The 27,794-nt window shown below is 28.2% G+C and overlaps 1 protein-coding gene across 1 annotated transcript in view; it reads right to left on the reverse strand.

Moving 5' to 3' along the window:
* The window catches only part of LOC136976070 (presequence protease, mitochondrial-like), a 61,396-nt gene that overhangs the window by 2,718 nt on the left and 30,884 nt on the right, over positions 1 to 27,794 (reverse strand). The window contains exons 4-20 of the mRNA XM_067271261.1: positions 22,652 to 22,758; positions 22,427 to 22,578; positions 22,239 to 22,353; positions 21,230 to 21,326; positions 19,282 to 19,442; positions 12,258 to 12,384; positions 12,091 to 12,179; positions 10,277 to 10,405; positions 10,084 to 10,197; positions 9,860 to 9,956; positions 9,588 to 9,722; positions 9,380 to 9,518; positions 9,134 to 9,250; positions 8,930 to 9,059; positions 4,358 to 4,478; positions 3,888 to 3,964; positions 3,648 to 3,813 (exon numbers count right to left, since the gene is read on the reverse strand). Of these exons, the coding sequence (XP_067127362.1) occupies positions 3,648 to 3,813; positions 3,888 to 3,964; positions 4,358 to 4,478; positions 8,930 to 9,059; positions 9,134 to 9,250; positions 9,380 to 9,518; positions 9,588 to 9,722; positions 9,860 to 9,956; positions 10,084 to 10,197; positions 10,277 to 10,405; positions 12,091 to 12,179; positions 12,258 to 12,384; positions 19,282 to 19,442; positions 21,230 to 21,326; positions 22,239 to 22,353; positions 22,427 to 22,578; positions 22,652 to 22,758 (2,073 nt within the window). The remainder of the gene's footprint in view (positions 1 to 3,647; positions 3,814 to 3,887; positions 3,965 to 4,357; positions 4,479 to 8,929; positions 9,060 to 9,133; positions 9,251 to 9,379; positions 9,519 to 9,587; positions 9,723 to 9,859; positions 9,957 to 10,083; positions 10,198 to 10,276; positions 10,406 to 12,090; positions 12,180 to 12,257; positions 12,385 to 19,281; positions 19,443 to 21,229; positions 21,327 to 22,238; positions 22,354 to 22,426; positions 22,579 to 22,651; positions 22,759 to 27,794) is intronic.

Genomic DNA, 27,794 nt, shown 5'->3' on the forward strand with positions numbered 1-27,794 from the left:
TGTTTACTCTTGAAATTATTCAAATATCCATTCAAAATTATACAATAGATTCCACTTATTGCAATCATTTTGGGATTTGCCTATACTGATGATGATAAAATTATTAAATTATGTTACCTAATGTTATCAAACTATGATTAGGAGAAATTCTAATTTCATTGAATCATGTAAAACAAGTCAAAAATGTATAAATTGAAGCTTTATTAATAATAATGATTATTATTAACTCAAATATTTTGAGGCAAGCTAACTCTGATAACATTAAACTATTAATAACAAGTGGCATCTACTGTATTCTACAAATGATAAATTACACTTAACTTTCTTATTAACAATTTTATGATTAACCAATCATAATTTTAAGCATAATTTTCAAAACAACAATTATACTCAAGCTGGATAATAAAACATTTTAATTCTTACTACCTTGCAAGCACTGAGAGGATTTATTTCTATGCCCACAATGGGGCCCAATAAATCCAATTCCACTTACCCACAAAAAAGCCACCCAAACTCAAATCCAGATCCCTAAAGGGATGGCTGATACCTTTACTGCTTCAGATATTCATCCATTGAACTTGATCAGTTTTACAATCAACTATTTATTGTTATTAAATTTACACATAATAAAAATCTGATGCTAAGATCACTATTAAATTAGAAATTAGATTTTCATAAAAATACTTATAATCAGCTACAAATTCTTATCATACTTTGCAACGTAATTAAAAACCTATTTTAGAAATCAGTTATGCCTAAACTGCCATATATGAGGATTAATGTTACTTGAAAATAACGCAAGATGCTGCTTAACTTTATCATCAAAATTTGACTTAAACTAATTAAATAGTGGATTTCAAAAAGAATCTGGAAATTTAACGTTAAGCTAAAGTATGAAAAACACAGGATTGTGTAAACAAATTCTCAGAATATGGATAAGTAAAAATAATTTTATTGTAGAAATATATTAAAGATAATACTCTTATATTTGGCTTTGAGTAATAAATATCAATAAATCTGTTCACAAATTCTATTTATTAGATTAAACTGCCTTGATCTTTAATTTGAGTTTGTGCAAACTTAATAAATTTTTGATGAGTGCAAATCATCAAACAATCAAAACAATCTAATCTGATAAGTACACATACTCTGTAAAAAATTATTGAGTTCAGTCTTCCTATGCTTTTCTATCTAAAGAAAATCTTGTTTGTTTTATGACATAGGTTTCGTGCATAACAACAAATCATTTTCCCTTCCTGTATATAGAATTGTCCATAAATTATATAATACAGATGTGGGTTGGTATGCAGGTAATCATTATGAGGCATTACAAGGAAGTGAGGATGTTTACAAAAACATTATGTAATGCTTGAGTAACAGAATGAGTCATTTTCATTTCGGAAGTGCTACCTAGTGAACTATAATGTTTACATCACAGCTTTATATGTTAAATTATTTTATTAATTATACAAATAACATTTGGTATCCCATACTGTGTATTATTCCAAATTAAGGGAGTGATTGAGGATATGCACTATATATTTTTGAAGATGGTATGCGTGACAGTGTTATGGGGTGAAAGTATGGTAATTGAAAGCATAAAAATAGAGTTATGTAATTTATGGACAATCTCATAAAAACATTAGGGGCTCTGCCTGACTATCTTATGCAGGCCGGATGGCCGAGCGGTCAAGGTGGCAGCCTACCGCTCTGGGGGACCTGGGATTGAATCCGATCGGGTCGAATAATCCCCAGGAATTTTTCGGGGGTGGTCCATCCGGATATGTCAGGCCCCATTCCTCACCACCCGGTCGCCCCATTGTGGGCCTGGCCGAACCCATAGTGGGCCTTCTAAAAGAAGCCCTCTTAGTGCCCACAGGGCGGAAAGAGTTAAAAAAAACCAGTTAGATTAGAAAAAAAAAAAACCAGTTAAACCATCTTATGCAGTTAAATCCTGGTGTTTTGTATCATTTTGCAATGTTTTTCATGCAAGTAATCATATGAGGAGTAAGGATTAGTTTTCTATATACTGTGTGAGGTTTGCCAACCCACAAAGGGGAATTAGTTAAACTTGCATCAGGATGTACGAGGGATTTAGAACTGTATGTGGGTAGCAGCATTGGACATACTAACACAAACATCTTTACAAATTAAATCCATTTATTTTATATAAGGTGGGCTTATGCTTTCTAAATTTGAGTATCCCTTTAATGGAATTTGTGGTGAATCTTGCTGGTCTCAGAGATAGATAGTAGGTGTGGGCTGTGGCTTGGGCAAGTCCAGTAAATTAAAGATGATGGCAAAACAAACACAAGACAAAATCAGGAATTTTGGTAAGGACAACAGTGCACAAAAACAAGGAGAGAAAAATGCACAGGTTAATTTTGTTGGTAAAAATGACAGAAATCCATGCTTTGTCCTTGAAATCTAGGGTTTTTATTAATTTCCATCCTCAATCACCCATTCCAATTGGTTGTTTTCCAAGGTTGATCACTCATTACTATGTGGTAATGAGATCTCAACTTAAATGGGGAGAAGTCAAAATTGATGTTTAATTCAATCCCAACCAGAGATGGTCGATCTTAGGACTTACATTTTTCTATTATTTATAACTTTGTATCATGTTTTCATACAAAAAATATTTCTAGCTTCCTTTTTTTCCTTTCAAACAATTATCTTTACTAAGTTTATTATTTAATTGATGTTGAGACAAAAAAGTTTTCATAATTATTAATTTACAACACAATTTATATTAAATTTTTAAAAAATAGGCAGATGGTGCTTAAATTAATTGATCTGTTGGAAGTCATTGTATTCCATGAGGTGTTGAGGATCAAACTTCGACACTGTAGGGCAGTGTTTTTCAACCGGGGTGCCGCAAGGTTTAGGACCTTTAGGCATTGTCATTGAAATTTACTTAAGTGTAGTTCAAGATAACTCATTGTCAGTGTTTTGACAAAATTCAGTAGACTTAAATTTTGATTTTGAACACTATTTTTGCATTAAAATGCTACTTCAAACTGTCAATTTTTAAAACTTTTGTTCCTGGGGAGGGAGTCCCCTCCCCAGACCCCACCCCAGCTTTGCACATAATATTCGTTTTCGCAAAATCTCATCTCCCCCATTAAAAGCCCCCCTTTTCAGATTCTAGATCCGCTATCGGTCAAGGGTGCCGCGATTTTTTATTTTTCAATCAGGGGTGCTACTTAATGAAAAAAGTTGAAAAACACTGCTGTACGGCCTAAAATATTTGAATATCAGAAAAATCCAAAATCTAGAAATAATATACTTAATGTCTTTGCTTGTTTTTCTGCAAAAAGTCTGTTTCTAATCAAATATGATTTTAACAAATATAATAAAATAATATACATCACTATAAAAAAATGTTGAAACTTATAAATTGGAAAGATATATCTGGTTTTTAAATTATATATTATTGAGTTATAAGATGTAGAATGTGAGATGTGATATAGAATGTACAAAAATCAAATTTAGATAGTTTAAAATTTTCTATCTAAAAAGAATTAAATGCTTTATATAATTTTATGTCAGTGTACTTAAATATGTTGTATTTTATATAATTATCAAAGTTCTTACAAATTTGATATTAAACTTAATTAATCAAAGCATAAAAGACTAATACTTACTTGGCTCATACCTGACATCTGTTCTTTTAACATTCCAGATTCTGAAAGAGAACTGCCAGCCTGTCTGACAGCATACAGATGACCGTGTGATGCTAAATTCTGAATGAGATCTGAAGCATAAATTTTAATCAATTGCTGAAGCCTTTCTTCATCTTCCAAATGTAATCTTAATTAAAACATTCAAAATTATCATATGTGACAGACACATTCATATATTAAATAGTACAAAAAAGTATTTACTTGTTAAATATATCTGTCCATAAATTAAACATGTGTTGCACATTGTGATCCAGACAATAAGAAGATAACAATATACCCTATAAGAAGGAAGATTGTATAAAAAAATAATAGTAATATACATTAAAATATGTTAATTTTCTTATATCTTGACATTACATTAGTTATACAGATATCCCTTGATTAATGCGATTAATTAATCTCCCAAACCTACCACTTACGTCAAAATCTTGTTAATCGAAATATGGTATCTATATTAAGTAAAGAAAGCTGGTAAAGCTGCATAAATTAAAACTTCTACCATATATATAAAGGGATTGCCAAAATTAATTTTGCACATTAAGCAAGGGATACCTATACTCTTAAAAATTAATTATCACAGTTATGATATATTGTCAACTTAAAATCTATCATGTTCTAAATAGATAAATAATTTTAATATTTAAATGCAAGTAAATTGTAGAAACTGTTACTTGTTCAAATGATTCAAAATCCAAAGGACTTTCAGCAATGTGGACATCAGCATTCAATCCTCCCGTCTTAAGTTCTATCTCCTGATCAAGTTGCTTGTAATCTCTATTTCCTGCACCCATCCTGTAAATGGACAAAAAATAATTCTAGCAGATCATAGGAAGGAAACTCAAATACAGAAGTCTACAAATTTATATTTCATTACAAATGTTTTTAAATTACCCTAGTTTATTATCATCTGACTTTGAGATTGCAAGAAACAGACTCAAATATACTGTTAAAAAGCATACTTCTTGCAATTTGATGACTGAAGTCCTTTTTCTTGTTTTAAGTGCTAACTCTAACTAATCTTCAATTTTCAAACACTCACTACAATTATATTTACCATAAAAATATCACTATACAGTTTATTTGAATATGTAAAACATACAAGATTTACAATATCTTGATATTTTCAAACATTATTATTTGTTTCCAGGGTATCATACAGAGAAAGTCTAAGAAAAAAATGTTCTTTTGAATACATTCCAATTCAACTTCATTATTAATAATCCTTAGGCAGTGGCATACTACTGTTAAGTACAGTTAAGTAATGTTTAATGACCAATGATGTGAGGGGACCCAGACCAGACCCCGGGGACTTGTTTCTACAAAACAGTATAAATACGAGAATTCTTTAATTATATAAGAAAAATATTAATATTTTTTGTGTTTGTTCTGACTAGAAACAATCAATTTTAAATGAACATATTCTATGTATTTTAGACATTTTACACTATATTACATATTAATAAAATAATAAGGAAAAATACCAAAATAATAGCTATTTCTGTAATTTTGTAATTTTTTTTTTATTAAAACCAATAATTTTTATTTTGTTTATAAATTTGTTTTCTTATTTCTGATTAGGATTTGATTGATAAGATAAAATATGACATATTGATGTGTTTTAGGCAAAAGTAAACCTGTTAAAAGTATTTTATATTCTTAATAAACATGTTGAACCGGCTATTACTTTTTGAGTATTTTTTCCTTTTTTATTCAATATTAAATTTGCTTAAATTTTTAAATTGTCTAAATATGAAAGGGATAGGTCAAGCATTGGAAGACCCTTTACCATATTTTGTTTAACAAACTAAAATTTCTAGTTGCACCACTGACTTTAGGGTTCTTAACCTTTACACAGCAAACTGGCACTAGTCAACCCATATATCAAAATAATGACAAACATTACAAAATTATTATTCAACAATATTAGTTTTATCTTAGTTGAACACGTGAGACTGCGGATTTTAGCGGAAAAATTTTTGTAAATGAAAGAAAACTTTCATTTTTTGTTCAAAAAATTATTGTAAACAATCACCAATAGAAAAAACTCCTTGCAGAGAAACAGAGCAGAAGTTTCCAGTAACTATCAACAGTTAGGTGGGAAAGTTGACACTTAGCTGTCAAGAATTCGCAAGTCATTGTCAACATCTGACCACTTCCCACACTAACACTATAAAAGCTCGTGCCACTGGAAACTTAGCGTGCGTCAGTTATATCTGAACTTGTGCCTGTCGATCTCCATGAGTTGGACTAACATCATGGGGAGAAGACATAAAACCGCTGCACTTCAGCCATACCATCCAGTCTCACATAGAGGTATTTTATTAGAATTCTGTGAACTCTCTCCCCCTAGCAATGGCGTTAGGTTTAGCTCATAGCCACCTGTGTAGAACTTGTCAAGCCGTGCATTTAGGCATATGTTAATCTCCTAGTATATAGTAGAATAGACTTGTAACCAATTTGTATGTTATTCTAGTTAGCCAATAAATGTTTTATTTGTTAACCTGTTTCCTGTCAATCCAAACACACCTGCCTGTCGACTTACCGACGCACCTCCCCATTCACTTTTTGCCCTCCTAACCATCCAACGACAAAGAGATCTGGTTTTGCCAACCTGTGCAGTGTTAGTGGTCAGCGAGGTTTAACCCCTGACCCTCTGCTTATCTCACAAACATTATAGTAACTAAGCTACAAACCAATCAATTTATAAACTGAAACACCAAATATTATAAAAAGGTCAAATGAATACATCTACAGATCAATAACAAAACCATTCTAGAATTATTTCATTCAAATCCATATATAAAAAGAGGAATTCTGTCATATTTTAATTAATGTATCACATTATTCTATTCTATTGAAATGTGCGCTTGCATGTCAAAGACAATAATATAGATGGCTAAAAGTGCTTTGCTTATTAATGTTTTTTTGCTTCCTGAACTAATTATTAATAGTTATGTCATTTATTTATTTATTCATTTCACAATAAACACAAAAGAACTATAATAAAAAAATGATAAAAAAAACTAACTTACTACTCTATAGTCCAACAGATTCTGAATAAACCACCTGTACCTCAAAATATACTTAATAATTCAGCAGTCCAAATTTTATAAGAACATTTTTTGAGATTGTTTTAACTTTTACCCTAATAAAATTTTAACTCCCTGAATTATTAAGTATATTTTTGTATGTTTGATTATAAACAGAATCAATTATCAACAAATATATTTAACTGTCTCACAGCTCCATTTTTCTCTTTTCTTTGTAACAACCCAATTTGATTATGATACAGAATCTCTACTTACATTAAGCAAATCAATTACAAAGACAACAAACTAAGAAAGTATAGCTGATTTGATTTAGAATTTATCATATTAAAGAACAGCAAATAATGAGTTAAAATGATTGAATAGTTTTCAATATCAAAACAAATTATGAATGTGGAAATATCAAGCAGGGATTCTAGGCTATGTAATTCATTTAGACTAATATGCCTAAGGATTTAACCGACAATAAGCTTTAAATGTTACAAGCTGTCAATTAATAACTGTCATTTTATCAAAAAGTAATAAAACAAAACTATACTAATTTCAATTTGTAAAATTCACACAGTTGGTAATTTATATATTAATTAATGAACCTGTGATCACATGTGATAGTGGTGGTTTTCCACAACAACTAGTTTTTTTGCTAACATTTTTCATCAAATTTACTTATCTGTGCTCCATGATATATGCACTATGTGTTATCCATCTAACTGCATAAAAAATTTTAGTATACTATGGAAAGAAAAAATGCTTTCTGCTTATCACAGGTCCTCAAAAACTACTATGAAAAATCACTGCCTTAGGCATGCAATCACATACAATTTTTTGTTATTGTCACACAACTGCATGTGTAATGTGGTGATTTTTCACTCTGACATCATTTTTCGTGGCCTGATGTCATTAAAAATGATGTCAGAGCAATCATGTAAGACCATCATGATGTCATTAAAAATGACATCATGATGGTCTTACATAATTGCTGAAAGAGGTAGTTGCGACATCATGGATTTTTGTTAGCTGATGTCATGTCATCCATGACATGTGGTATGCAAGTTACTACAACTTCAAACACTTGTCTCTGTAAGATTGCCTGGGGCACATGACCTTCAACAATTTAAACATTTTTGTAACTTTAGTTTGTACACAAAAAATACAGAAAAATAATTTTCTGATCTTTCTGAGAAAAACTTCAGCCCACTCGGCATTTATTTTCAGCTGAACTCATTTCACATTAGTTCCCACTATTGCAAAATTTGAAAGGCTCTGTATGGGAGCCCGGTCAAGGACACAATGTAAGACGTTGAAATTTGGCATATGCAGAGAAGACACATTACAGGATTTTTCACAATCATCAAATTTGAAGAATGGCAATTATATGCAGTATAATTATGCATGAAAAATCAGCAGAAAATTACAATGTTAATTTGATCATGGGTTAACATTAAAGACAAAGTTTGTTGATACAGCCATATTTTTATTTACTCTTGATACTCCAGAACACATTCCATGATGACCTGACTTTTTTTAAACTTTGGTAATGAAATAGCCCAAAAGGAAAAGTCAAGTTTTCATGGAATGTATTCTGATACATGAAAGTGTATAAAAATCCAACTATTTCAACAGACTCTGTCTTCAATTTTAATTAACCTACTATTAGTATTTAAATATTTTAGCAGAAATTACATATAAAACCAAACCCAATATTTGTTATTTATCAAACAATATATCTGGAATCTTATCAGGCTACAATACAGCTAATTAATTATTAAGATACTAAATAATTTAAAGAATAAATACAGACAGTTAAGCTGCCATCTAATGCCATTATTAGAAATAAATAAATTTAATTTAGAATATTCTGGAAGAAAATTTGGCCCAGAGCTATAGCAGATGCCATTCTAATGATTAAACTTAACTTGAGATGATAGCTTAACTGCCTATTTATAGTCTAAATTTCTTATTATCTTAATAATTAATTAGCCATGTTGTAATCTGATAAGATACTGGTTTTATCATTTGATTTAGCAGAAATATATTCAGAAATATTTAAATATATAATAGAAAACAGTAAGATCATTAACAAAAAAAATTCTTACTTTTTTTTCATTAAATACTTTCAATTTTTAACTCTATTAATTCCAAAATAAGTTTATGAACTTTTTATAAGCATAAAATAAATAACTAAATTATAATTACTTGGAAATTATATTGCAGAACAAAGGCAAATACATCTTTAAATTATCAGACAACTGTGCAGCATTTGCAACTGCATAAAAATAAACTATTCCATTAGTGGGCTGCTCACAAATTTGAACCGGAGTTTCTCCTGAAAAAAATTCATTACAGTTTATAAATTTATAAATAACAAAATGTATATTTAAATTTTGGATACATATTTACTTAAAGTAATTCTTTCGACATGTGTTGCTTCAAAAGTTTTTTCTACTTCATCAATGTGTAATGTTGGTAAAACTGAAACGTCTTCAACTTCAGACTGTTTCTTTGCTAATTCCAAACCTTACATATAGAATTAGTATACATAGAATATGTTAAAATAATAATTCAATAATAAAGTGTAATTGGAAAATAGTACTTTATAAGTTAATTTTTAACTGAAAATAAAGCAATGAGAAACTATCAACCAACCATTACTATAAATGTTTTCCTTATCAGACTCTTGTAGATTTTTTAATTTATTCTGAAGCAATTCTTTCTCTATACTTAATTTTTCTTTTTCATAATCATCTTTGGGATTCATAATTAATGTCAATCTATGTGAATTCTCCTATTGTTAAAAAAATATAATTTAATGCATCACTTAAAAATAATTAAATGTTATATAATATTCTCCTACCTTAAAATAGTATTTAAGTTTATCTTGCAAGAATCTAGGATTCTTTTTCAGCTGTTGCTTAAACCATTCAACATGTTCATTGACTTTTAAAGCTTCAATGGGATCTCCACCATGATTCCATGTAGAATTTACTGTCTTACATACAAAGTTATATTCTTAAAAATCAAATCTGTCATATTTTATGAATTAAAAAAGTAATAAAACTGAAAATTTTGGAATTTTACATCCAAATTTCTAACAAATTTGATTCAAATTATTGGATAAAAATTTACCATAGTTAATTGCAATCCAAAATTACTTGTTTGGTGTTTAGTACTTAGTTCAATAAAGTGTAAAATTCCTTCAATTCTTTCTTGTAAAAATCCCTTACTGCAATTGATTATCAAAAGAGCACATTCAAATTACAAAAAAATAAATAAATAAATAAACAACTGTATATTAGTAAACACCATTCTGTTTATGATTTATATTTATTCAGTTTAGTTTAACCACTTACTTTATTACATCATCAATTGTTTTTTCTATTATGTTTGTCACTTTCTCTACATCATCTTTTGAAATACCTTGAAGACCAACAGTAAAATAACTCTGTTTTGTATGATTATCATATCTAACAAGCACAAAAATACAATTTTTAATAATTTTGGAAACAAGAGATACATTTTAAATAGATTTAACAAAAATTTTACCCAGTTGAAGGACTGAAATCAGATCCCATTCCAGACTCAATTAATGCTTGATAAAGAGGTGAATTTGGTCCATCCGTTAAGAGATTGGAGAGTATAGAAAGAGTAAATGTTTCACGAGTGTCTCTTATACTAAAAATTATATTTAATGTTTAATTTTTTTGAAGGTAACCACTTACCAAAAATTCTAAATCTATAGTAAATTTTATCAAATTAAATTAATCTAAAACAGGTTGTTTATAAAGTCTCTAATGTTTTCTATTGCAAAGTTCTGTGAAGATGAATATATAAGGATATAAATAGGCTGTTTTTTTCAACCTCCAATGGTCCATAAAAAAAAGACAAGTGTAAATTACAAAATGAATTTATTACCAAAAGTTAAGTACAAACATAGTTACTTTTCAACATAATCACCGTGAAGATTGAGGCATTTGTCATATCTATGGACGAGCTTTTCCATCCCCTCTTCATAGAACATTGCAGCCAATGACTTGAAATAGACCCTAACCTTGTTTCAAAGACCATCATTAGTCTGAACCTCTGCCCTCCTAGCCACTTTTTCTGTTCAGAAAAGAGTGGAAGTCACTTGGCACTAAATCAGACTATATGCTGGGTGTTTAAAGGTGGTGAAGACTTCTACCCAGCTTGGAACTTTTTAATGTGTGAAGACTTCCACCTCTTTTCTGAACTGAAAACGTGGCTAGGAGGGCAGAGGTTAGTGACTAATGACAATCTTCAAAACAACATTGTTAAGGCCATCTCAATTCACTGGCGGCAACGTTCTATGAAAAGGGGATGGAAAAGCTCGTCCACAGATATGACAAATGCCTCAATTTTCATGGTGATTATGTCAAAAAGTAACCATGTTTGTGCCTAACTTTTGGTGATAAATTAATTTTGTTATTTACACTTGTCCTTTTTTTATGGACCATCGGAAGTTGGAAAAAACTGTCCTTGTATAATAGCAACATTAATCAAGAATGAAATTAAATTTCATAAGCCAAGAAAAACTAAAAAAACCTGACAATTCAAAACTACAAATATTTAAGCATTCTATTTTGTTTAGAAAATTTGTCCAATACTGGAGTTGACTTAAATTTAAACTGAAAACATTTCAGTTCTTAAATACAGTTCTGATAACTTTAGTATAGCAATACTTTTATTTTTCTATAACCCAGTTCTACATACAAGATAATTCTAAGAATCATTGAATAAATTCAAATGAATGGCATCTATTAAAGACAAACCAGGATCTGAATGACCACTTCTCAAAACATGCAGTAAAAAAATGCCATCACAGAAAAACCACGTGCCAATTCATGCCACTCAATTTAACCATCTATAAAATTTTGAAATTACATTTATGCATAAAAGGCTTCACAAAAACTAAATATAATAGAAAAATTTGTTTACTGAAGCCTAACTTACAAATAAATCAAAATCAAGCACTTTTGACATTTGTCTATTATCAGAATTTGTTTAAATATCCTTGGAAATGCTTGAAACAATGCATTATCATGGCAATGCATTGTTTGTTTTGCATTACCACTATAATGGTGTTCCAAATGTATCTTGATGATAAACAAATGTCTAATAACATTCAATTTTGACTTATATATACATTTTATACTCTAGTAAAGCAATTTTTCTATTCGATTATGGGCCTTAATCTTAAACATTCAATAAATGTTTATCTTTTACAGCTTTACAATTGAATTTAACAGAATTCTCCATTATTTCTCTGAAATATATAGGGACTTTATAAACACCCTATACAAATTTGATATTCATAATAAATATAAAACTAAGAGACTTACTCATTTAAGAGATAACCAACACTAACAGTTGTCTGTTTGTCAGGATTAGGTGCCATAGGATCAGCTTGACAGCTAATATAATGTGTCTCCTACATTACATTTAGAAGTTTATTGTTTAAGATAATTATTTAAAACTGATTTTTTAAATGTTTCAATTAAATTCTTACCGGACTGGACCATTTTGATTGATTTTTAAATTCCACATCAATAAGTATCTTGGAAAATTTTGACAAAGCAAGTTCATCAATTAACTGTAGATGAGACTCTAATGGCATATTTCCATAAGTGAAAATTCTGCAAATATAAAAATTATAACCAATTTGCTTTAAAAAAATTATCACAAAAATAATTGATTTGATTTGTATTATATCATGGCAAAGAAGTACAAATCAAAAATTTGGATTTTATTTCAAACAACAGTAATATATGAGTTATAATGCCTATAGATTAATGAACCATAATATCAAATAGGTATCATCATCTACTAAACTAAAAGGACTACCAGTTAAAAATTGAAGAAATAGAAACAATGATGATGATGATAATAATTTTAAAAAATAGTCTTGAATATTGTGTTTATACAAGGTGTCCTATAAGTCTGTAACCATAGAAATTATATTAACCTTTGCTTATTCTTTTACAGATAAAGCATAGCATTGATTAAGAAGGAACAAATTCAAGTTATTTTGATGGTGGGATCTGTAGTCAGTGTAAAATCACAGAAGAGTTTAACAGGCTGCATCCAGACTGCTGAATGTGATTAATAGAAATCTGGATGCAGCTCCTTACAACTCTTTGGCAACTTCATTATAAAAATAAGCTGTAGAAGAAGAAACAAAGAACTTAACTTCTATGATTCCAGACTTACAGGACACCTTGTATATGCATAAACATGAGTAGATGTGTAGATGAATGCATGAAATGTTAAAATTTTTAATAATTATAGTGGACTACATCAATAGTTCAAAATGCAAGACATTATAGACATCTTTCCAATTCAATAATATATAAATAATTGTGAAACACTTGAATAACTTGAAAATTTCAAATCTCTAAATTAGGGATACAGAAACCTATATCAGACTAAGGAAGATTAGCACTATGAAAGAATAAGCAAATGGTTTGAAACACCAAGTTGGGGGAAAGATCACCTTCATTCTGAGATTATGGTGTTATATGATCAACCAAGAGAAAAAACATGGGAAATCTAATACAATCTCATAGAATACATTAGTAAAATCTTAACTGGTGACTATAAAGATCTTATACTGCGTACAGTAATATAAATGACCGAAGATAGAAAGCAAGGGAGAAGTGATCTTGAACACAGTTCTTAAATTAATATATTCTTGACTATAATATATAAACTATAGTCAAGTTTATATATTATATTTATTTCCGTTATTCATCTGTAAGTGAATTGGTCTCTTATTCTCTTTTTGTGTACATATTGGTGCATATAAATAATGATGATGATGACTGCTTAATGTATAATGACTTCAAATTTAAAGTGCATCCTAACTTTCACAAATTAAATTTTCAGACAGACAACATAAAGTTTTAAAAAATATATATATATAGTTTAAAAAAAAATTAAAAAGTAAAAATGTTAATAATGTATCTATACATAGAATTACATTTATGTTAATTATATTTTAAATAGATAAGAAGACTGCATCACACACTAAGTTTTACAACTAAAATTATAGAACTGTCTTTTGGTGTTTATTTTTCAAAATATCTAAAAGAATACACAAAAATATAAAAATTAAAATTATTTTAAGAATTCACAAAATAATTGAAGAATACAAAAATGTCTTCACATTTTATCCTTGTCACACTTTGGAAACATAACAGTCTTACAGTGGAGTCGACCTTTCATTGAAGGCTCAACATCCACCTCAACATGTAAAAAGTTAAAAAAAATTCCTCCATCAGTGGCACAATTATAAAAACATATTAATAGACAATAAAAAAGAAATGGCCACAATGATAAATATGGTTTAAAATTCTCAAAATAATTTTTGAATTTTAGAATATATTTATTGTCCTGGAAATTTTTTTATTATTTATTAATTAAAATTGTATTTGCTAGTTCTTTCAATTAAATTACAACTTTATCTTCTTTGGGAAGAGAGAACAAATTGGAAGTTCTTCCTTATAATTTAAAGAGTGAGAAAGATTGAACTGTTTGTATGGCCATGCAGCGCCTGGGTGATCTGCTTAGAAGGAATACATCCCCAAAGGACTGTGTGGATAAACTGACCCCTATTTAGGTGTTACTAATGTGAAAAAACCAGGAAAACCTCTTATGGCCAGCCTGATGGCAAGGTACAAACCTAAGACCAACTACCAGTGTTCAGTGTCTTTATCCACTCAAACACTGGTGAGCAAGTAACAAAGAATATCTTGAATTTAAGAAATGTCTAATTTTAAATTTATAATGTAAACAAATTCACCTTAAATTCAAAGCAATACATTAATTTTCATTCAAAACAATGTAAATTAAACATAAGAAAAACAATTTTATGCAATAGTGTAATATAGTAATCATATTCATAAAATATTTAATGCATGCATTAATTAAAAACTAAAATCATCTTTATAATTATATTTAAACACCATAATTTGTAAATGAAATTAATAATTTAATGGTAAAACACCAACACAAGCACATTTGATAATTAAATTTGCTTAATCAATAATTCAAGAAGTTTTATTGTTGTAAACATCATTTAGTTTTAATAATTAAGTTGCACATTATTCAATTAACTTGTTTGCTTGAGTATTTTTAGTAAATTCATATAAACAGAATTGTCTAGATTAAAAAAAAATTATAATCTAATTTTCCATATTTAATTTTTTTAAAATTCTGTTATCAAGTGACTAAGTGCTTGTCGAAATGTTAAACAGTATGTAAATATAATCAATTAACATAATATAAAGTGTATCAGATTAAACTGCACATCTGTTTATGAAAACTGTCTTATTAATACAGTTTTATTTACACTTATAAGATTTATTTACACTTATAAATCTATTTTCAGATGCTAATTATCTTTATTTTGAAAGCTGTAAAAATTTTTCTAAATAAATAAATTTTCAATTTTTTTAACCAAATTTTGTTTTAACTCTTTCCATCCTGCAAACACCAGAAGCAAGGTACAGGTATACCTTTTGTGCCCATTATGACTCCACCAGACTTTGAAATTTTTCTGAGGATCAAATCTGGCCTTGAAGTTTAGTCATTCAAAGTATGATAGCAAGCAGATACCTTTACTATCTCAACTATTCAGCCATTAAAAAGTTCATATATTTTATATACCAATTTATCAATAAAGGCTATAAATGTTTTATATCATATTTTAATATATAACATACAATAGAGTCTTGATTAACCAAGACCTGTTTAATCAAGATTCCACATTATCTGAGATGAACTGTGGTAGAATATTTGTCAACAAAGACAAGAGAATGTAGTATGGCACAGTTTCTTTTACGTATTTTGACTATACACTTAAACTTTTAAAAAAGAAAGGCTCTAAAACTTTTTAAGAGAATTTACTCTGGTTACTTCTCACAATATAAAGTTTAATAAAGTTTCAAAGAATTTAATTATAATCATCATTAAATTGATTTTATAACTATATCCTTGTACAGTGGTACCTCATACTTTGAACATCTCTAACTTCAACTGCTTCAGAGTTCAAACACCAAATTCGACAAAAATTTGCTTCGAAGTTCAAATGATGCTTCAAAGATTGAACTGTGTATGGAATGAAAAATTCACTAGAAATGTAAAATAAGCTACTGAACAAAGAATATAATTTCAAATTAGCAATAAATTCACAACTGTTATAATTAAATCAAATATCTAGTATGATTATGTTAAGTAATCCAAACTGTTAATAATTTTGCAGAGACTTTTTGCAAACCTAATAAAACCTTTACTTATTATTCATGGTAGCCAAAAAGTGTATGGAAGCAACAAAGTCTAACTATCATTTAATTAGGTTTCCATTACTGGTTTTTAATTCTTTAAAGTCTAACTAGTAAAAGGAAAGCTTGAAAAAGACTGAGATGAAAAGGAGCTTATCATGAAGCATGAAAGCAGTAACCTGTGGCATATCTGGCAGTTATATTTAAGATGCTAAGTCAACAGTGTGCGACCAGTAAATGCAATTTTCATTTTATTATACATTATTTACATATTTTATTTATTTTTTTGTGTTTTAATTTATTATTTAGGGCATTTAATTGTGTCAGGTTTACTGTAAATTATGTGTATTTGCAGTTTAAAGTTTATCGAAATGGGTACTGTTTAGGGCTGGGAATAGATTAATTCATTTTTTCCATTATTTCTAATGGAAAAAATTGCTTCGAACTTCAAACAATTCAGAGTTCGAATAGCCTTCTGTAATGAATTAAATCTGAAGTATGAGGCACCACTGTACTTTGTTTATCATCTTGTACTAACATTCCATGTTATCCAAGTTTTTTAATTATCTAAAATATCTTCAGTCCATTATTTTGGATTATTGCAACTTTACTAAGTATATATAAATCCCTGAGTTATTTTTGTACTGAACTGAAAACTTTTTAAACAGATTCTGTAGATACTTAGATTGATAATTATCTATAATCAATTTTGTCATCTTTGCAAACATATTTTCCTATCATAAATTGTGTAGAAAAATTTCATTAAGTTTTCTAATTATTTACAATTTCATAATAAATATAATAAATAAATTAATTTTTTCTGTTTCACTACACAAAAAAAAGACATTGGAATTTACATACTATTTATGTAGCAAAGTTCTATTATCATGATTATATAATTTAAAGTATTTTCAAATTATTTCAACTGAAATGTTCTGCTTTTTTCACACATTGATTTTGCAAACAGTAAAAGTATCAGCTTGCTACTTTGAAGGACCTAACTTTCTGTACAGATTGTATTCTCAGAAATTTTAATGAATGAAACTTGCCATCTTTATATTAATATTTATATATTAACATAATAATGAAACCAATTGTTTCGGTTCAACATTTTCTGTTATTTTTGAAAAAAAATCTTATATTTCTTAATTAAATTCTATTTCTCATTTTAAAAGAATAAAGAGGAATGCTAATGTAGTATAGTTATTTATTAATACAGTTTAATCTCCCATAACAGCTCTCTCTAAACAGCAGCCATTTTTTAGGAATGTTGAACAAAAATGGATACAAAATAACCTCCAAACAATGGCATTGTTCAGAGGTTTAACTGTACTACAATTAGATTATGCAATGTGCAACAAGAAAATCCTTCTCTGATAAAATTATTTAAATATATAAACTTTCTTTTATATTTAAAATTGAAATCATTTGCATTTTAAATTTAAATGAACAATTTTATACAGAAGTCTAAAAATTTACAAATCACCACACTTTCTAATCACTTTAATACACTGTATTAAATCTGTTTCTCTATTCTTATAAAACATAGAATATGAATAAATTGTCTAATTTTTGTTAAAGAGGAAAAGGTTTGAGCTGTAATTAAGAATGCAAAAAACATTTGTATAATTATTTGCAGATTTTTAGACTGTATCAACTTTTGAAATTAAATTTAAAATGCAAACAACAAAGAATCTTAGAGTTTTTTCAATGAATTTCTTTAGTTAATAATTAAAAATTCAATTTTGAGAAAATTTAATTTATTTCTTTTAAAATATAAATCTTCTGAAATGCTATAAATCTGTGCAGCTGTAATGCAATTGAGTTCTAAGAAATCAGATGATAAACTGATTTTATGTTATAGTAAATAATTTTAAATACTAAAAATGTATGGAAGTACATATTTTAATTTGTTAAAAGTACAATAAAATTTTAATTTTACAAAATATATGAAGTATAGATTTATCAAATTATATAATTACAGATGTAAAATATATGTTTATTTATATGAATATAATTTAATTATTATAATAAATGTACTATAAATAAAGCAAAAATTTAAAAATAATATCAAGACATACTTCAATTTCTTGATGGTAAACAGCAACACTTTAAATTGTATTTATTTTACACTAACATTTTTAAAGCTGAGATGCTCCATCTTTGCAGATTGTCTTAGATTGCAAATTCAAATTTGTAACCTAAGAGCATTTGAAGATGAAGTATCTAAGCATCAAAATGTGTTAAATTTTGCTAGGAGCTCTAACTCTGCATTTAGAGCAGCGTTTCTCAAAGTGGGTGATAACACCCCCTTGTGGGCGGTGAGTAAATCTAGGGGGCGCTGGAGGCAGGGTACTGAACGATGATCAAAGGTAAAAGTTCCCTTTCCTCTGTCAAACGGATAAGAGGGAACATTGCATTTAATGGTTTCCAGATGTCGAGAACAATGTACGGTAAGGGCACAAAGTTGTGAGATTCATAGAAAAGTTTTCCTAAGAATATTTCCAATCCTTTCTCACACGGGGGGCGTTGAGTATAACTTTATGGAACAAAGGGGGCGGTGGATCGAAAAAGTTTGAGAATCACTGATTTAGAGTGTCATTTTACACCACTCTCCACATTTGTTGCAATTTATAATTCTTTATATAAACAATTTTAATTTTATGTATAGTGATTAAATAACTGTAAAAAATAGTTTAAAAATTTAATAAAAAAATAACTGATGGTAAGACAAAATAAAATGCTGTAACTTAAAATAATGTACAGCAAATTAATAATAATAATTATAAAAAAGTCTTTAAAAATAAGTAGATAACACTTAAATTAATTAAGAGTTCAGATGCCTTCACATCATACAAGATATGAAGGGTTCAAAGTTAGTACAAAACATTTTGCTTTTTGGAAATTTCATATTTTCTTTGGTAATGTGTTGAATAGCACCTTTGAATTGTACCACTTTGTTTTTCTGTAAGAAATCTGCTTTCATTCAAACATTTCATATCAGCAAAAGAATAAATGAGTGAGTGATGCCAATATAACTTTATTAAAATTGGATAATGAGAAATAATCTAAGAAAGAAATATACTAAGGCATATAATTTAACAATTCTGATCAAAGAAAAGCAAATTAGAAACTAATATTGCAAAAGGATAGAAATGATAATTTATAAACTCTTAATCCAAAAAATCATGTTCTATAAAATTATAATCCAGCTCTTCTTATTTTAAATTTATTCTATAAAGTAATAAATACCTAGCATTACTTGGATGATAATATGTTGAATGAAATTGTTTCAACATTTCCCATGTAAGACTGGGAATATCTTCTGGAATGCCTCCACTAACATATGAATATGCGAGAGATGGAAAAAGTTTATTTTGAAGAGTTTGAGCAAACATTTGGCAGGAATCACACTAAAATAAATATAAAAATACAGTTTATTAAATAAAAGAAACATTTTCAATAATATAATAAACATTAATTACCATAATTTCATGCAGATAACATATAACAGCACATAATCCACATTTGTACATATCATACAATTAATTGCTAGAACAGAAATAAAACCTTTGCAAAACCCACACTTCTAAAGTGATTGTGATCATTTTTTTGTTTCAAATACTCTTTTTGCCCTTACTTCTTTTGTTTTATTTTCAAAGTAATTCATTGCAGATATAATTATAAAAGAAGTCAAATAGAACAAATGAAAAAAATGAAATAATTGAGATAGAATCTCTTAAACTTGTATAAGTATTGAAAATATAAACGGTAGTCAAATTTTTTTATTGTTTCGCTTCATTTCTATTTTATTTTATTTCAAATAATAATAATAACTCTCTCACTAGTCACCACTTGTCAAAACGAGCTCAATTGTTCCAATAAACAATACAGTAAAATCAGCAAAAGCATGTGTGTCCAGTAGGGCCAGCCATACCAGTAAGGTCTATGTAGAGAAATAAAGCAAAGATTGACCCACAAATAGTGTCTGACCCAGAATAAGTAACTACTAAACATCTGTTCCCCATGATTTATAAATACTTGGCTTAAAATAGACAAGTACACCCACTTCTGTGAATAAAATGAAAAATGGTTGTGACATGCTCTCTACATAAAACTGGCTTGGATATTACTCAGTTTAAAAGTCTTTGTCTAACTCACAAAGCAGGCCTTCTTAGGCCTGTGTCAGTGGGCAGTAGACAAACTCACATTCAAAAATTCTGCCATAGTCTCCTTTGACCACCAGTAGTGAATGGCTATTACATCACAAACACATTCACTACCTCACACACACAATGGACAACACATAGAACCCAACCAAAATGCTTTGTGGCAATACTGCCACTGAGTACCAAGATCAGAAAACCACACCAACAAATGAAATGAACTCAAGACATAAGCAAATTTATCATCTGTATTTACTATACCATCACAAAACTGGAATCAAACATGACAGCAAACAAACAGACATTCATGACAAATTCATACAAAAACATCCATATCACAATGTTTCAGAACAGAGGGTTGTTGATTAAAAAGGGACAATTATATATAACTTTATCCCACAAGCAACACTTGAAAATATTAAACAACAAGTTGCCAAACAGATGCATCAATGTATAAAAACACCAGCTCAAATATAAGATCAAACACTCACTAAAAATATCTCAATAACAGTCACTCACAAAAATATACACAACATAACACACACTAATCTTTATAATACAGTATAATCGAGATGAGTTGATAATGATAATAAGTGCAGAGCCAAAACGGTTAGGAGTTAAAAGTTGAAATTTGGTACACAGTTAGGGTATGTCTTGAGAATGTACACTAAGAAGGGACAAGGAATGTTTGACAATAAGAGTTAGAATAGACTGACACACTAAAAATGAATTAAAGAGAGCTAAAGACAGAACAAGCATATATATATTTTAGATAAATTCAGGAAAAATTACAATGGCAGATGAATATGTCTGTGGGTGTACAAAAAATTTTCATGTTTTTAATACTGCCCCTGGCAAGTTTAGACAAAGAAAAAGCTGTTTGATAAATTTGTAATTGCAAGTTGAAATCAGCACTAGCATACATCATATAACCTGCACCTGCTTCCAAACTGATTTTTAAACATAGGTAACTGATGAGTTATCCACATAAAATTATGATAATTAGTTCCATCATTAATTAACAAACTACTTACAAAAACACCTTTCATTTCATTATATACAACTCCTTTAAATACAATTGGTGAATTTTTATCTTTAATGTCTTCATGTTCTAATCGCCATCCTTCTTGTCTAATAAAAAATAATCATTTGTAATGAAATAATTATATTTCACAGAAATATTCAAAATTTGACATCATAACAAAAAATCAGACAAAAATAAAACTGTTTGCTTCAAGTATCAAACAAATTATTTAGAAACACTTCCACCCTCTAATTGGATCATCTTCAGTTCATATTTAAACTGAATACGTTAGAACACTTTGTTTTACCATGTTAAGAATACTGACTTTTGAACAGCATTTTCAACATTATGGTCTACAAAAAATTTTAATTTTCATATTTAAAATGTTTTTTTGAATTAATTTTTGTTCTATGAACACTAAAGAAGCCTTTTTTCCCATCCATTATGGTTTCAGCTAGGCACATAATGGGGCAAGTGAATGGTGAGGGATGAGGTCCAACATATCCTGGACAGACCTCTCCATAAAAAAAATTCCCGAGGATCCCAATCTGGACTCAAACTCTGATCCTCCAGAAAATCAGGCTAATACTTTACATCTTCAGCAAATCAACCAAATTTAAACTGTTTTTGTTCCAAAACATATGACATATTTTAAAACATTCTATATATTTAACTTTGTTCTATGGTATTCAATTCAAATATGAACTGAATATGACCAATTAGAAGCTGAAAATATTTTTGAATAAACCTTTTTGGTTGTCTAAAGTAAGAGATAACCAAATAAATTAAATACATAATTCAAAAAAACTTTATAGTTTATAATCCAACAGTAATTATTTATAATGAAATGTTTTAAGCCATCTTAAATGGCCATTACCTGATTATAGAAACTGAAGATTTAAGATTCTGAAAATACTTCATTATTATAATCACTGGTAGATTTTAAAGGCATTTTTTAGATTTGTCTTTCGCTGATTTTAATTTTATTTTACATTATAAAATCATCCAACATAACTTACTTAAAATCATTCTTGTCTAATTTTGGAAAGAAAACTGCATCAAGATAGACTTCTAAAAGATTTCTGAAATCTTTTGTATTCTGTGTTGAGAAAGGATACATTGTATAATCACTACCTATGAAATACAGAATCAATTAACAAATTTTATTTAATGTTTTCTTAATATATAAAAAGTTATTGAGTAAAACCTGTAAATGCATTCATGAATGTAGATAAGGATCTATTCAGCATCTTAAAGAATGGATCTCGACATGGAAATCTACGTGAACCACACAGTACTAGGTGTTCTAAAATGTGAGGGATGCCAGTATTATCTTTTGGCATGGTGGTAAAAGCAATGCTAAACATATAACATAATTTTGAAAGTAAATATTTTATGATTAGTAACAATTCACAAAAGATGAGTAAATTACCTAAAAGTATTATTTTTATCATCTCTTGCAATATGTAGATATTTAGCTCCTGTATTTACATGCTGTAGTTGTATAGCTGCTAAATGAAGTTCTGGCACTTCACATATCTATACATATTTAAGAAATTTTAATAAAATTTTCAATTAATTTTTAAAAAAATCTAAAAATAATAAATTATGAATAAGTATTTGGAATCAAACACACACATCAGGAGTTTGGATAAAAATTACATGGTCTATTTTTTTGAATAAAGAGAATATTAAAATGAAATCTTCAAACACAACTTTCTCTAATATTAAAATATATGAAAAATCTGTATAATTCAGTTTCCTTTATTCACATTCAGTACAACAAATCAAGAACTGTAGTGACTTTTCATTTTGCCTATTTCATCATCAAAAAATAATAGGAAGTTTAAAAATATATGAAAAATAAACTATAAAAATCTGTATATATATTAAAAGCAATATGTTCCATCCCCACTGAAACTGAAACCAACATTTTACAAACACAGCATGTAAGTAGATCACACTGGGTCATAAGTGGGGTCTACAATTCATTCTTTGAATGGACCACCCGCTAACTTCCTCTGTGGACTCGGCATGAATTCATGGAAAAGGTTAACAAAAGGAAAGGAATGATAGAGATAGAAGACAGAAAAAAGACTTCACTTTTGACTCAGACTTGCAGTTGAAGAGACAACTATTCACTTGCTCCTGTAGCCACTATTCTTTAAGTTTGATTTTTGAATGGATTTAATTTTTATATTATTTTTAGCAATTTTTATCTATATATATATATATTAATTAAAAGCAAAATGCTCCATCACTGCCATAGACAAATAATGTAAATTTAAAAATTGATTTACAATTGAAAATTTTCAAAATAACTTTTAAATGGTTTTTAAAAATGTTTTAATTTTCATTTGATTTGATTTTAATTAGTTTTAATTTTATTTTTAATTTTGGTTTCGATTTTGGTGTAAAGGCTAGAATTTTAATTATTATTTTATAATTTTCAAATTTAATTATTATTTTTAGTTTTAATTTATTTAGTATTAATTTAGTTTTAGTTTTTATAATTATTTTTAATAATTTTTATTTATTTATTATTTATTTAATTTTGCCTGCATTTTTGAACCGTTAATTACAATTTTTTTAATTAATTACAACTTTCTTTTCTTTTGTGACATGACTATAGAAATTGTTTTAGCATTATTTTACACAAAAAATAAATTAAAATAAATTTAAGTTTGATTTATTTTACATATTTGTCTGCTTTTTAAAAATTTTAATTTTAAGAGAGTTAACATTAATTGAACTACAGTGGAACCTCGCTTAAAGAACATAATTCGTTCCAGAATCTTTCTCGTAATGCGAAACAAGCATTAAGAGAAACAATTTTTCCCACAGAAATTAATGTAAAATACGATAATGTGTACCATGCCGAAAAAAATACTCAAACATTTTATGTATAATGTTTATTCAAAAAAATTTATACAATATACATTGTTAAGGAGCTTGAATCATCATCATCTTTTCTTCTAGCATGGAATGAACCAACCTGAAATGCAAATTTGATTTGCAGAAAACAAAAAAAATCACAGATAATATATCTGATAAATACTACAAATGATATGGCAAATTCTTGGGCTATTTAAAGACTACAATTAAAGATTAGAAATTAATTAATTTGACTAGAGGTAGGCAGTTATGCTTCCATCTCATTAAATTTAATAATTATAAATAAATAATTTTTAATTTAGATTTTTCTAAAATTTAAAATCCATCTTAAAAAACAAAGTGTTGATAAATATATTACATTAACCTTATGAAGCTTTGCAAAATTTTAACTTATCACAAACGTTTTCGGTCTCCTTAGAACGAAAAGGTTTTCTCTACTAGAATTCTACCTGAAGAAGGTCCTAATGGGACCAAAAATGTTCATGATAAGTTAAAATTTTGCAAAGCTTCATAAGGTTAGTGTGATATATTTCTAAAATTTAATTTGGAATTGGTCATTAAATTTATTACGAGATGGAAGCATAACTGCCTACCTCTAGTCAAATTAATTAATTTCTAATCTTTAATTGTAGCCTTTACATAGCCCAAGAATTTGGCATATTGTTTGACGTGTTTATTGTATAATGGACTATGGTTGTTGATGTTTATATGTAATATGTGTGAACACAAGTTTAGGAAAATATGTGAACACAAGCAACAGTAAGATGCTAGCAGAACGAGTGCTAAACACAGACTAATGGAGCATGCGCAAAATCCGGGACCTTCCCTTTCCTCATCACTCATTATGCGAAATGTTGCTCGTTAAGTGAGTCATATTTTTTTCACAATTTGTTTTGCTCGTTATACAAATTACTCATTATGCAAGGTGCTTGTTAAGCAAGGTTCCACTGTATTGGGCTATGTAATTTTTAATAAAAGTGGAAATGAAACATTCTTCTTAATTCATTCTTATTTGGAATAACCCTAGAATGAAAGGTCAATGCACTGTTATTGTATTTGCAAGAAGAATAAACTACAGAAAAAGCAATATGGCAGACAGAACCAAACACTGGCAATCTAGCATTGAAACTAATATAGAAGTTTGAAGACTGCAATACAGTAGAGCGTCGAAAATCGGAATCAATTGGGGACTGGAGTTGTTCCGATTAGTCATTTGTTCCGATTACCGACTTTGTACGAAAAAATATATTAACCTGTCCGATGTTCAAACTTTTCTCCGTTGCGTGTCGCTTCGTGTTGAATTTTCGTTGATTTTAAGCCTAACGAAAATTTTTATAATAATAATCGAGGCTATCGTATCGTTAAAAATTATTTCTTCATTTTGTACAAACAAAATAAATATATTGAAGAATATAAAAAACATGAAAATTATACTTTAGAAGTAAATCTAGTATCAAAAATGTTCGATTCAGCACGACACAGTCCGACTGAAAATCGTTCCGATTACCGGCCATTCCTATTACCGACGTTCCAATTAACGACGCTCTACTGTATTCCTTTAAATAATTCTAATAATACTGATATCTCAGAAAATTTATTAAGAAAGAACTTTAAGTTTCAATAAATGTATGTAATCATTTTATTGTAATTTTAAATGATCAAGAAAAGATATTTTAATGACAATACAGTAAAATCCTGCAAATTTGACTAATGTAGACTTGAGGTGACAAGTAACCAAAAATGACAAGTTTTACAAAATAGCAATGATGCTAGTCTAAATAGCAGAATTTTTGTAAATGTATTACATGTGCAAATTCATATATATTAACTATTTTATTTATTTATTTATTACATTAAATTTGGCAATGTCTCACGGACAATATTTGTCACCCCCATTACAACAATCCCAATTAGTTAAAAAACACAAAACATGGTAAAACCAAAGTGAAAAACAACTATGTACCAATAGTAACTATTTCTATTTGTAGTTAAATTTTAATTTAAAATATATTGGCTATTCGGTAGCTATTTTTGAGTTACTCATCATAGCATTTGCAGTGGCACCTTTGAAAAAGGGTTATATTCTTTGTTAACATGTGGAATTATTGCTATTATTGAGTGTCAGCAGTGAAGAATGATAACTTATTGATCCTAGTGTTAAGTTATAGAGATAAAAATTAGGTTATATATGTATTTTTTTGTTTGTTTGTTTTTGAATGTCATGATGACGAGTTATATTTTTTCCTCATAAATTTTTTGAAAATATCCTGTGCACAAAGCATGTTACAAAAATTTGTTTTCATGTTAACAATGTATGACACTGTCAAGATTTACATAGTGTCAAACCACACACTGTTATCAGAAGGTGAAAGTTCAATCTGTACATATGCTCATTCTCCAAGTTTTAACTACTGGTCATTTTCATGTTTTTGTTAAAAATTGGTTTAAGCTATTCTGCAGGAAAACAATTCATTTACATTGCACATCTGGTAAGGTTTTCAATACTTTCACAAGTAATGTTTCACAAATTTTATTCTTAGAACTATTTATCATTTTGTATCCTTTGTTAATAAGCCAATGCTTTAGATTGTAATGCCATTAATTAAAAACAATCCTTGTAAAACAATTTTTTAAATAGCAAGTAACCTGATACTAAATTTGCAATCCATAAGGTATTAATTGTGTACCATAAATCTTTTAATTCCAGGATTTCTGTTCACTCCTAGATTATGTAACAATCAAAGCTATTCCCAGACTTAATGGACACCTTTCAACTTTCATCATCTATTAGGAAATAGTTAAGCCAAGTATCCACATTTATTACAGGGAAATAGATACTTGGCTTAACTACTTCCCAATAGGTATTAAAGAAATATTAGACTCACTAGTAGTGCAACAATTGGTTAATTATCACTGCAAATAAAATACAACAAAAGGTTACAAGTTCTGACAAAATGGTGGCTAGCTACCAGTCAAAATCAAAACTAGTCATAATGATTATATTTATACAAATATTTGTATAGTGGATATTTTATTTCATATTAATTGTATTTTTTACTGCAGATTAAATCCTGTCTGAATTTATAATGGATTCTATTGAAAGCAAGTGAGTTAAAACAATTTCTTGTATATCATTATAGATAACAAGTTTGTTAAATTTGTTTGATTATTTTCAAATTTGATTTCTTTATTTACATTTGCTAATAGAGAAGTTTATACTTTAATGTTAATACTTTGAGTATTGCTACAGACACTATATCTCTCTTCATTAGGAGGAAAGATGCATATAATGCCACAACAAAAATTCTTAGAAAAATAATGACAAACAAGTTAGCTGAATTGTACAGTTTCTTTGGCCAAAAAAATGAAAAGCTAACTTTCCATGCACTAAAGATCAAAGAGACAGTAATTGGTAAGTAAATTTTTATTAAAAACATTGAGTAAGGTACAAATATATTCAGTTTTTTATTAAATAAAGCTGCTATTCAAGTCACATTTCCTTCTAAACATATAATTTAAACTTGACTGAAAAATGCTGCATAAAAAAAAAATGCAGAAAATCTATAGGTAAAAAATAAATCTATGGCTTTTTGCCAATTTAAAATGACTGCTTATGTAAAATTTAAAATAACTTTTTTAAAACAGATGATTTTTAAAAACAGATGATCTGTTATGTTAAC

The sequence above is a fragment of the Centruroides vittatus genome, unplaced genomic scaffold, assembly GCF_030686945.1.
Source record: "Centruroides vittatus isolate TY-2023 unplaced genomic scaffold, ASM3068694v2 contig_393, whole genome shotgun sequence".
In the NCBI taxonomy this organism is placed as follows: Eukaryota; Metazoa; Arthropoda; class Arachnida; order Scorpiones; family Buthidae; genus Centruroides; species Centruroides vittatus.